The sequence below is a fragment of the Paralichthys olivaceus genome, chromosome 4 (genome assembly GCF_024713975.1).
Source record: "Paralichthys olivaceus isolate ysfri-2021 chromosome 4, ASM2471397v2, whole genome shotgun sequence".
NCBI lineage: Eukaryota > Metazoa > Chordata > Actinopteri > Pleuronectiformes > Paralichthyidae > Paralichthys > Paralichthys olivaceus.
Window position 1 is genome coordinate 25,027,218 of NC_091096.1, and position 12,159 is coordinate 25,039,376.

At 41.2% G+C, this 12,159-nt stretch overlaps 1 protein-coding gene across 3 annotated transcripts in view; it reads right to left on the reverse strand.

Moving 5' to 3' along the window:
- Positions 1–1,910: 1,910 nt before the first annotated feature.
- LOC138407521 (uncharacterized) overlaps positions 1,911–12,159 on the reverse strand; it is a 40,452-nt gene continuing 30,203 nt past the window's right edge. For all 3 annotated transcript variants that reach the window (XM_069524356.1, XM_069524355.1, XM_069524357.1), the window contains 2 exons: positions 3,540–11,528; positions 1,911–3,156 (listed from right to left, as the gene is read on the reverse strand). In XM_069524356.1, the coding sequence (XP_069380457.1) occupies positions 3,547–11,478 (7,932 nt within the window). In that variant the 5' untranslated portion in view covers positions 11,479–11,528 and the 3' untranslated portion in view covers positions 1,911–3,156; positions 3,540–3,546. The remainder of the gene's footprint in view (positions 3,157–3,539; positions 11,529–12,159) is intronic.

Genomic DNA, 12,159 nt, shown 5'->3' on the forward strand with positions numbered 1-12,159 from the left:
AATATTAATATATAACAGTCAACTGTACAGTGCATAAACATACATACAGACACACACAAATGCATGAACACACATGCTAACAACATGCATAGATCAGCATTACACCTATACCGCTCATGATCAGTTTCAGTTGCTCTCTTGTACATCCACAGACATGAGGGTAATATATAGTGTATAGTAAATAGCAGACTTAGGCCACAGGGACACTGATGGCTTTCGCTTGAATACCTGTGTGGAGGTGAGGGGGCTGGGAGAGCACCTTCACCTGTACCACAGAGGATCTATCAGTGCAGGTGAGAGCTGTTAGCTGATTGATCCTCAGGTTTAAAAGGCAGCGGCGGAGCTGCCTCATGGAAGAAACACACACTGAACACAGAGACACACTAGGACACTCAGATGCACTGGGAGAGACGGTGCTGAAGAGCCTTTCGGTTTGGACTTTCTGTTTACTCATGTGTGTTTCAAGTGATCAATAAAATATACTTAAACCCGAATGGTTCGCCTCTGGCTGCTGTGGTGAGAGCCCTGTCAACTGCCACAACCTGCTCCAATGAGTGTTGATCCATCATATTGCTTGAAATTGACTGATTATTTATTTCCAGTAGAACTGATGAACTGTTGGTTTGGTGAGATTCAGTCTGAATAAAGGTAAATGTATTTGTTTTTAGTATCAGTGTCAGTATCTTGGATTTCATTTATCTTGGAAGCTGGTTTAGTGTGGATACAGCACTTGTTTTAACTGCTGGTTGTAACTGTTGGCTCACAACACAGTGACTGACAGAAACACTTCAATGGAGGAAAGTTTAGTGTAGCTACTGGATGATGTAACTGACTTTCTCTCTTGACTGGAGGCTTAGTGTAGGAGGAGGAGCTTCTCATTTCATCAAAGACCATCCTTTAGTGGCAGCAGTTCTTCTGTTTCATCACGCAACTCTAACCTATCAATGTCCACAAATGCACCACAATAACCATCATCCTGTAATGTGTTAGAATACATGTGTAGAATAATGTGCAGATGTTTGTCACAACTAGTTAATTTGTAGAAGGAGGCAAAACAAAGTGCTCCTCATGTATATTTTATCAGCTATTTCTTATTTTTTTTCTGAAACCCATTTGTGGACAAATAATATTGGGGCTGCTGTTGCTCTGGTCTTCCAATAAACTGTCAGTCTAAACTGTCGTTTTAGTTTATTTATTTGTTTCTATCTGATTTGTTATCTTTCATTTTAAAGCACTCTGTGACTGTTGTCTGTGGAAGGTGCTATATAGAATGAACATTGATAGTTTGCAATGCCACAGGTTAGGATGCATTTAATTGATTACCCACTTTAAGTCTGGAGGAGGGGATGGATGAAACACACACACATGCAGATCTTTCCTCATGGAGTGGATGGCTGAATGGAAAAATGAATAGATAGATAAATGAATGAATGTTCCCACAGCTGTGATTTCAGTGCAGTGTAATCACAGCATTCTGGTCAGTTTTCCATGTATTTGCTAACAGCCCAACAAACTCCAGGAACTGATAAGATTGTTTGAAACACTTTTATAATTGTTACAGAAAAAGTGCTTGAAAGTCAAAACCTGTGTTCTTCCAAGATGGTTTCTTCTCTGCTGCTGGGATAGATGAGTGAATGAAGGGACTGACACTGTATTATTTCATGTCATCTACTGCCATCTAGAGACCAAAATTGGGAACAGTGTCGAGGCTGCTCATTTGTCAGGTCATTGAGTACTGGCTGATCAGCTTGTGTCTCATAGATAAACACAAGGCAGCGACCCCTTGGCATCTGTATAGTGACAAACAGGGTTGTACTTTATTTCATTTGCTTGTGTAAGAGTTTTATCATGGGTTTTGATTGTATGTATAATGCACATTATTCATTTATATTTGTAATTCTAAAAGACAGGTCATTTTATTTTATTTCAGGTTGTCTTAAGCAGCTGTACAGATGTAACCTTTGCTGAAATAAACACCAATACTTGTGTTGTTGATATTCTGATTTATTTTTAGATTTTCACACAGCACTGGCAAGCCAAAGAATATACGACTGAAGACTCAATAAATGAATAGAAAGTGCAGATGAAGGGTTGGAATTAAAATGTCGGGTATGCAATACCCTATCAATCTCAAATTTACTTGCACGGGAAGTTCAGGATTTAGTTTTGGTAACACTGTAGAGGGTAAATCATACCACTCCAGTAGATCACAGTTTATGGATCATCATGACAGATACCACAATCTTCTAGTGTTAACAAATGTAACACACTTTGTCATTATGTTTTCCCAACTATGATGAACATCAATAAATTGTTCATTATATAAGAGAACTGAAGATTATATCTAGGTGTGGTAGATGTTAGACAGTGTATAAATACCACATATATCTAAACATGCACACATACAGTTCAACAGTTCAACAACCAAACACCCCACACCCACACCTAAACCCCCAAATTAACACATACAAATAAAATTGAATGAAAATAAAGAGAAAATCCCTTTTAGTTGAGGATCACATTGGAATAGATGAATACTCTTCAGTTTAACAACAGCTTGTATTAACACACATCAATCATGTGGATACGACAGAAAGCCACAGACCATCTCCTGTGATTCAAATATATGTTTGACGTCTGTTATATTGTTTTTGGTTAATACAATCAAAGTTAAATGACCAGAAAATCCAATTATTGAATAATCACAAATGTGACACAAGCAACAATAAACACAACTTAACCTGAAATCCACATATCCCATTGCAGAACAGCATTTAGGATTTCTCTGATTACACTTCTAGATTTCTTGTATGGTTGTTGTGGTGATCTGAATAACCACAGGCAGACAAAATATTTCACATGTTCTTACTTTAAAACATCTCAACCACATGTGAAATACATAAGATATAAGAAATGCTTGCTGTTATCTTTGGGTTATATAGCAAGTTGCAACATTTTCACATGAATATAAAATCCCAGTGTATGATAAGATATAGCTTACATGAAATCCCAAACAATATCAAATTACCAAACCAGAACATGCTTAAAATGAAAACCGACAGGCGTCTACTTGAACGTCATGACAGGTATGTTGATCTCTGTAGTTCTCCTGACTTCTTTGCCAGCCATATGGTCAGTTGTCAATATCCCACTGAACTGTAAATAGAACACAAAGACATGTTTCACTTAGATCAACTGCTAACCATAATAACGTAGACCGTTCACTGTAAGTCTCGTGTGAACAAATTCCAGAAGTTGTGTAGGCTCATGTGTAAGCCAATCACATTTTGTTTTGGTTCTCATTGACAACAAATAAAGATGAATGGGGGAGACAGAAGTAGGATCATTAAAGATCTTGAATAAGGATCAGGTTGAGACAAGAGGAAGACCTTTTTAAACTATGATCACAAATTTGTGTCTCGTCCCACAGGTATTGCTACAACATGAGATGCAAAGCTGCTCTGTGAACATGTGACTCTTTTACATTTACCACCACCCTGAGTCCCTTATCAAACACTCTGTATTAAATGTCATATTACCTTTGCACTAGAGGAGTTTGGAGACTTGCTTGCTGTGTGGGTCATTTTGATTCTCGTAGCCCTTGTTGTCGATCCATGCAGTTAGGGTGTTGAGATCAGCCTTTGTCATGACACCATTGGCTTGAAGATGGTTGAACCATTTGTTGACCAAATCTTTAGAATGTTGCTCAAAGTTTTTTTCGAAAATGGCAAGCCTGGTTTTACTCACTCGGTTGTTCTGAAAGTCTCTGAAGTTCTTGGTACTATTGAACTTGAATCTGGGTATTGCTCCTAGAATTGTCAGTTTTAGGGAACTCACAGCATCGTCCTGGCTGATAGTGTGAGCCAATAGTTTCCTGAATTGTTTTGTTGTTGTACTGGGAAACTCACGTTGTATTTCTGTTGGCACATAAACAGTTGGAAGTCCAAGGCCTTTGTGAATTTCTGCAGCAGTAGTTGACTTTGTTGCCACTTCAAGCATGGCTTTGGCTAATTTGCTATTGGGATTCAATTTTCCAGCTTGTGATATACTACTCGATGGTGGTTGGTGAGCTGCTCTGATGAACTGTCCAGTGCTTGGCTTGCTGTTTTCATGTTTTACCCAGTCGTTGTACTTTTTCACTTTTTCATCCTTGATCACCTTTTTGTTTTCTTTTACTGTATTTTTTAGTCCAGCTTCCTTTGCCATATACCAGTCCCCTCCTCTGAGTCCATCCGTCTTCTCTTTGTACTTGATGAAAGGCTCCCATCGGTCCGAGTGTTTCACTAGAGTGGTGGCCTCCAAAGATCGGAGACGGCCTGCTTCCAAAGCAATCTCTTCTTTAGTGGCCTTTGGTTTCATCCCTTGTGCCAAAGCATGAAACAGGCTGCTCTTTTCTTTGCTGGTTACTTTCACCGTCTTATTATTGATGGACACATCATAATGGCCGTCTGGGTGTTGTGAACTCTTTGGTGTGTAAATCAGTGTCACCGTTTGACTGGCAGATTTGGTGCTTGGGCTCAGTTCCTGCATCTTGGTAAGCTTGCCATGACTGTCCTGTGTGAGGATGACAACCTTAGTGCCAGTGGTTTCTGATAGGACTCTAATATCAAGAATAGTACCGGCTGTCGAGGAGTCCTTGATCTTTTCAGCATGAGACTCTGAGCGTTTACCGGACTCTCTGTCCTGTTTACGTTTTGAATTCATGTCTCCTGGCATGTGTGAGATGTATCTGTTGTTTTGTCCAGCTCTGAGTTTGTCCTCTGTTCTGTCACTCTTCAAGCCAGTTCTTACATAACCACCTATGACATTATTCAATTTGCCTCGGGCATTTGATACAAAATGACTGGAGAACTTCTGGTGGAAGACTTCGACCAAAGCATCTGCTAATAAAGCACTGGTGGCGTTGACTAAATCCTGCTTGAAGTCTTTCAGGATCTTGATTTCTGAAGTAGACAGATCATTTCCTTTCACTTTCTCTGTTAAATGTTTTTTCTCTTTAAATGTATTCAGCTCTTTGTGAAGGTTGGAGAAAAACTTGCTTGAAAGGCTGAGCACTGTACTGGTGGCATCTGCTGCCAGTGAGCCCATGTGAATGCCTTGAATGACTTTCAGAACTGCGAGTGTTTTGCCTTTGGCCTCCGATGTTGCATGGTTAATCACCTTGGCGATGGATGAGTTCAGCTTGTTCTGCCATTCGAGGTCAGCATAGAATGGTTCTAAGGCAGTTTTGCTTATCTGCTCGAAAATACCCAGAAGTTTGCTCTTTGTGTTCTTATCCTGCAGGAGATAAGACATTTGTTGTTTATCGTCAAGGTGAGAGAGCAAAATGGAGTCGACCAATCCAACCAAAGGCTCCTTTTCCATGTTGCTTTTTACATCATTTGCAATTCCTTTTTTCATCTCATTCTTAATGCCTTTTAGTATTTCTGCCATTAGAGCATCTTCTGCCTTCCCAAATCCATAGCTAATGATTTCTTCTGCCATTTTCTTTGCTGTGTGTTTCACTACATTCTTCATGTTCGTCTTTGTAACAGCACTAATGCCTTCTTTAGCCTGTTTGGAGAAAAACTTTGGTAATGCCTTAAGTTTTTTGCCTAGTCCCTTAATCAACATTTTAGAAGCTTTGAAGCCCTTTGCAATCAGCTTTCCAACCCCAAACCCAATGAGAGAAATACCGATAGATATTGCTTTTCCTATAGCCCATGATTTCCAACTGAATTCTCCTGTAATCATGGACTCAATGCCAGTGATGCAGTCTGATATTCCTTCAACGATCAGCCCTATGCCGACTTGAGCTAATGTTCCAAATGTAAAGGCAGTGAGCAGTGCCCCTGCAACAATCTGCAGAATTCCGAGACAGAACACCAGCAGAGCTTCCCACGGGAACCGAGGCTGCTCTTCCACAGAAAACACATATTCCAGACCTTTATTATACAGATTGTAGGCCTCCATTTGGAGATCATCATCTGTGCTTGGCACCAGGGAGAACATAGGTAATTTCTTGGTTGCTGCATCCCTCCCTTTGTCTTTTATTTCCTCCAGCTTCTCGATAGCCTCACTAATGTTTTTATCAAAGTAACTGAACAAGCTGCACTTGGTTGTTAACTGTTTTTCAAGGCTGGTTGGCTGTCCACTGTTTTCTGATTCAACATAGGACATTTCTACAAACTGCAGGCAGACCACGCATTCCTCACTGAGGTACTTCAGAGACTCCTGTGCTTTCTTGAGATCATCGCTGGCCTTAGTCAAGTAATCTCCCTTCTGCTCTTTTATAAGGCAGTATGCATGATTGTAAAAAGCTATGGCTGCCCAACTGTTATCTTGTCCCATTGCTTTTTCAAACAGCTTCATGCTGACATCCCATTTTTTTTCATCCAGTGCGAGATTCCCAAACTTGATGTAGTGGTAAATGCTGGAGCATGGTGAAGTGTGACTTTGAGACTGACTTTGTGCCAGGGACAAATCAGCTTTCAAGCTCTTTTCCAAGTCATTTCTTTTCAATTGGTCAATTTCTTCTGATTTAGTTTGCAACCAAACCCCCCAGAACTCATTCATGACAGCAACAACCACTCTTTGCTCATCTCCATCTGTGTTCCTGTAAATTCCCTGGAGGGCCTTGCAATACTCTGCGAAAAGGTCCTCTCGCAGTTTCATCTCAGTTACATCAGCCATCATGTCATTTGTCCTTTTTGCAGAAAGTGTATTCCTTGTTTCTTTTGCCTCCTCCAGAGAAGACACTGTCTTGAGGGACTCTTGAAGATGATCAGTAGTCACGATTATCTGTGCAGATCCAGGTTTACCCTTGCGTGCAGTTCGGCCAAATGCCTGGAGTTCCACTCTTGTGTTCTCAGAAAGAAAGGAGAGGACCACGAATAATCCACCATTTTTGTTCACCTTTTTAGACACTTTTATGTCTGTGCCACGCCCGGCCAGGTTTGTGGCCACAATGACATCACCAGGATCCAGTGTCTTATCTATTTTGCTCAAACTATCTTTGTCACTCCGGCTGTAAAGAATGATTTGACCTGGGATGACACTTTTTAGCTTTTCATAGAGCTCTTTGGCTTTGCTAATAGTTTCACAGATCACCAAGGCTGCTCTTCCCTCTCTGTATGAATTTGGGCAAATTTGATCCATAACCACTCGTGTTATTTTAGATTTCCACTCTTCAGCTGAAGTCTCCAGAGCGCCCTTGACCTCAAATAATTTCTTCCGGTTGAAAGTTGGCATTTTACAGGCTGACAGATTTGGATATAGATCCTGCAAAAACAGCATGTCTGTTTCACTGCCCAGTGTCCCCGTGGTCCCATATATTTTCCCTTGGTATTTTTCAAAAAAGGAAAGGTTAGAGATATAGTTTGTCACTGTTGAAATCGTGCTGAGTTTGATTTGGTGTTTGATCTCAACAAACTGCTGCAGGCCATCACCCCATTTTTTACTTAGTTCCACAATACCAGTGGATCTGTAGTCAACGGGACAGACACAGTCATTTTCCACAACATACTCTCGTCCTTGCCTCAGTCTCTTTGCCAGAAAGGCATTCAGAACCCACACTGGCAATTTACTCTCTATCAGATTTCTCAAGAATCCTGGGATGCTGATTTTCTCTTCATTATTTGTGCATGGAGTGTACTGAATCTTTTCTAAGATGAATGCTGTAATGGGATTGACGAGATCCTCCTCAGAATCATAGAGAGTACAACACAAGCCATCATCCAAAACCAGAAAGGTAAGTTCTGGAATGTCTGGGTTGTTGTACGGGCTGGCCTTTCTAAGAGAGAGCAATCCATTATCATCTAACGTGTACACAGTGAAACCATAGGGGACAAACTCCTCGATTTTGTGGAAAAAATCTATCACTGCATCTTGACTCACAGTTTTCAGTTTCCTGAGAAGTTCATCTTTTTCGCTTTTGTAGATATCCTCTGTAAATCCCTCTGGCACAATCTTTGACTCTTCAGCGATATGTAAGATATCTATGGGGTCATTTATTCCTTCCATGTCAATTAAGTCAAATATGCTCTTGAAGAATGACGCAGGGGGACCCTGTATGAATGTGAGGTGTCCTGTGGACAAGAAGCCATAATGGCTGGCATGACCCCAGATCATGGCCAGAATAACATTCAGGTGCTGCATGGAGACCATGGGGCTGGAGAGGTATGTCAGCTGCACTCCCTGATCCAACAGCAGTGAGTCCACTTCATCAATGATAATACACTGATAGCTGCGATCAGTTCTCACATCCTTCATCTCAAATATCTGACGAAGGTGATCTGCAGCGAAGGTTTCAACTGTTCCATAGACCACGTCCTTCTGGTAGCATTTTTTTCTATCTTCATCTTTAGTTTTGTTTGTGTTTGTGTCAGCTGTGAGGTCAAAGTACTTGTAGAAGTCTGTCCACTCTTCTGCATCTCTTTGACATAACACAGGCGAGCTGGACACCACATCAACTTTTTCACCCCGGAATGCACGCAGCACTACAAACATTGCTATGACACATGACTTCCCCTCTCCAGTTCCCATCTCCAGAAGCTTTCCAGTGTCAGACAAGGCCAAGAAGCACCAACTTGTCATCTGAGTGTCTCTGGGCCACCACTTTCCTTCAGCCTTGCACACGTGTACAGCATTGCATAAGACTGCCAGGATCTCCGTCAAGTCTTCTGTGTTTGTGCTATGACTCAACTTCTTAGCTTGCTTTACATTTGCGTGGTTTTTGATTTCACCAGATTGAATCATGTTTTTAATCGCCTTTACTATAGAATAAGACTTCTCCAGGGTCTTTTCATCAATGTTTTTCATCTGCCGTATTTCATCAAAAAGACACTCAATGCTTTTTATTTCCTCATCTTCAAAGCCTCTTTCCAAATGCTGCATCACTTTCTCAGTATCATGCATGCTCAAGAGCTTAAGGAGAGACTGATTCTTCTCATCTGTCCACCTGGAAGACACTTGATATGTTTCTATCAGATGTAAAATCTTCATGATAGAAATACAGTCTTTATCGTGATGGTGGTCAGTTAATGTTACAAGGAGAGCTAAAACTTCCTCTGGTGACCAACATTTTTTTGCTGTAAGATTTGACACCATCTGGAATTGCACTGCATGGGAACATAGAATCTCCAAACACAAATTACCAACCAGGAATGCCCCTTGTTTCTCACATTCTGTTTCTCCTTGAAACTCTTTGAGGAGTTTCTCAAGAATGGTCAGGATGTAGACCTCATTGGAAGGCAATTCTTTTCCAGTGCATTTTTGTGAGATGGTTTTGACTTTGCTGTCAGCATCTGTGTGTTTGTTAAGGTTAGTGTGCAGGACCTCAAAAAGAGCCTTGATAAATCTGTGTCTCAGTTCCATCTCCTCACTGTAAACATGACCCATGAGGCTTTGCAGAGTCTCTGCAGCAAACACCAAAGTATCATTTTCCTTGAGCATTGAGAGTTCCAGATTATAGGAAGCACTGAGGCATCTCTCTTCAATGACAAATCCTCGACTAAGGAGAGGGCTCCCCACTTCCATTCCCTTCAATCCACATTGAAGGTAATCAGACACAAAGTCATCCATTGTACCATACACAATGTCTGCTTCATAGACATCCATCAATGATATATTATCTTTCCTCATGTTTGTGTTGAGAGAAATCCCTAGGTGCTTGAAGAAGTCAGACCACTCTTTAGTTTGATTGAGTGAGTGAATGTGAGAGCTTAGCACAATGTCCACTTTCTTTCCCATGAGGACTTTTGTGGCTGCAAACATGGCTGTGACACATGGGTCCAATTCCACAGTAACCAATCCTAGTGTTGTGCTCTTCTCAGTCAGCACCAACACACACCACCTCAGCATCTGCTGCACTGTGGGCCACCAGCCTTTGGTGTCAGACACTGCTCTGCACAGCTGAGAGAGTGAGTTTTGGATTTCATTTGCATTCAGGTTTCCACATTTAAAGGAATCTCTCATAAATGGTTCACCTTTTGGGGCATTTTCTGAATATTTGAGGACGCCATTGGTAATGTTTTTCATCATGGTGACAACAGAATCATCTAAATTCTTGAGTGTTTTTAATTCTGCTAGAGCTGAATCAAGACTGCTCTCATCTTGCTTTCTGAGAGTCTTACGGAAGTCAAGTCGGAATCTCTCAGGGCCAAGGACGTCCAGAGCTTGCGTGAGGGATTGTCCAGAGTCATCTGTCCACTCTGGTGATATGTCATACACTTGTACTAATGTGAGCACTTCAGTGATGGGAGCATCCTCTTTATATTTATCTGACAGCACTTTGAGCAGAGTCACTGCCTCAGTTGGTGTCCATTTGTTTGTTTGCACAGTTCTGAGGAGTATTTCAGTGGTTCCTACGTGTTTCTCCTTGCCATTTAGATGTGTGAGTGTGGATAGGAGAAGCTCCAAGCACTGGATCTCCATCTTCAAAATGAACGTGGAGGCTCTTCCAACTGCATTCTGTAGTGAAGTTGTGAGTGTGCCCAAGAATTCAATAAGAAAGCAATCTTCAGCTGAGAGGCCCCCCTCAGCCCATTGTTTAGCGATGAGAGCTGCATCACAGCTGCCACGGTCAGTGAAGAAGTGCATCAGGTTCAGGTACAGGGCTTGAGTCAGCAGGAAACTCTCAGAGACATTGCATGCTGATTGGCTGATGTGGCTCACCAGAGACTGCACATGATTGGAGATGCCCTGCAGGGAACCTCCCTCAGATAACTCCAGGGACAGGGCACACAGCTCTGTGATTAACACCTGGGCATGCTGCAGAGTGCTCAGAGATGGAGGAGCACTGATCCATTCATCAAACAGGAGTTTGTCCAGGGCGGACAGGATGCTGCCCATCTCGTCAGCACTCAGCTGAACCAGACTGAGGTTTGAAACTGGGATGCTGCATTTTGATGAGAGAATCTCCAGAAGATCATCATAACCAGATTCTGAGTTTGCCTCAAACTCATCCAGATGACTTATTAGAACGCGTTGCTTGGTCACACGTTCCTCTGTTATGCTGCTTTGTTCATTCTCTAGTTGCTCTTCTGCTTGTTTGAATGATTCCTCAAGCCTTTGATTCAGTTCTTCTTGTCTCCTCTTTTCAGCCTCTTCTCTTGCCCTTCTCTTTCTCTCCTCTTCTTTTCTCTGCTCCTCTCTTTTTCTCTCTTCTTCTCTTCTATTTTCAGCTTCTTGAGCCCTTCTCTTTCTCTCTTCTTCTTTTCTCTGCTCCTCTCTTTTTCTCTCTTCTTCTCTTCTCCTCTCCTCCTCTCTCTTCCTTTGTTCCTCATCTCTGATTGGCTTATAAAAACAATGTTGACACTCATATGGAGTATTGTTACCGACTTGTCTGTAGTATTCACCTCCATTGAAGACATGAACATATTGGCCATGAAGAGTAGTTTGGTACAAATCTGAGAAAGAATGGCACGGAGGCAGGACTTTATCACATTTACAGCATCTCAGGCTGTTGCCCATGTTACTCTCTGATGGTACGTTCCCCATTTTTAATCAATTTCTCAGTAGCTAAGCAGTGAAGTGTGACCAGATTTTTCCTGAAAGATAGAAGAAACACACAAACACATATAATTTAATGACAACCAACAACTATGTCATTGTTTTGTATAAATTTGAATTTAATGACATTATTAGCTACCTACTAATTCTACAAACATCTGCCTGTCTGAATGTGGAATCTATATCTCACAAACCAATTCATCTTATTATCTTCACACTTGGTATGTGTGTTGTTAATGTCCTACGGGGGTGCAGTTTTTTTATTTGGTGTAAATCTGACCATCCTCACAAATACTACTACTGTATATGCCACTATATATTATATGTATTGTATATTACATTATATCTGTACAGGACAATAGTGCCTGTCAAATTCCACAGAGACTCCCTTGTCTCTCTTAGCAGTACCCAAGGTCAGGTTATAGATAAAGGACCAACCAACAGAACATTGTAGTGTTTACACTTAGGGACACAGCTGCTGCCTGAGTTCATTTTTCACCAGCTTCCAGAAAACTTCCATTATAGTAACAAGTCCAGGAAGTATCTGGCTAACCTGGTTAAGAAATAATTAACTCTCATTTCCTCTACTAAGAATACCTCTGGTTGGGCTAAACTTGATAGTATTGATGTAAACTAAATTTGAACTAAATTTTATGATAGACTACACAA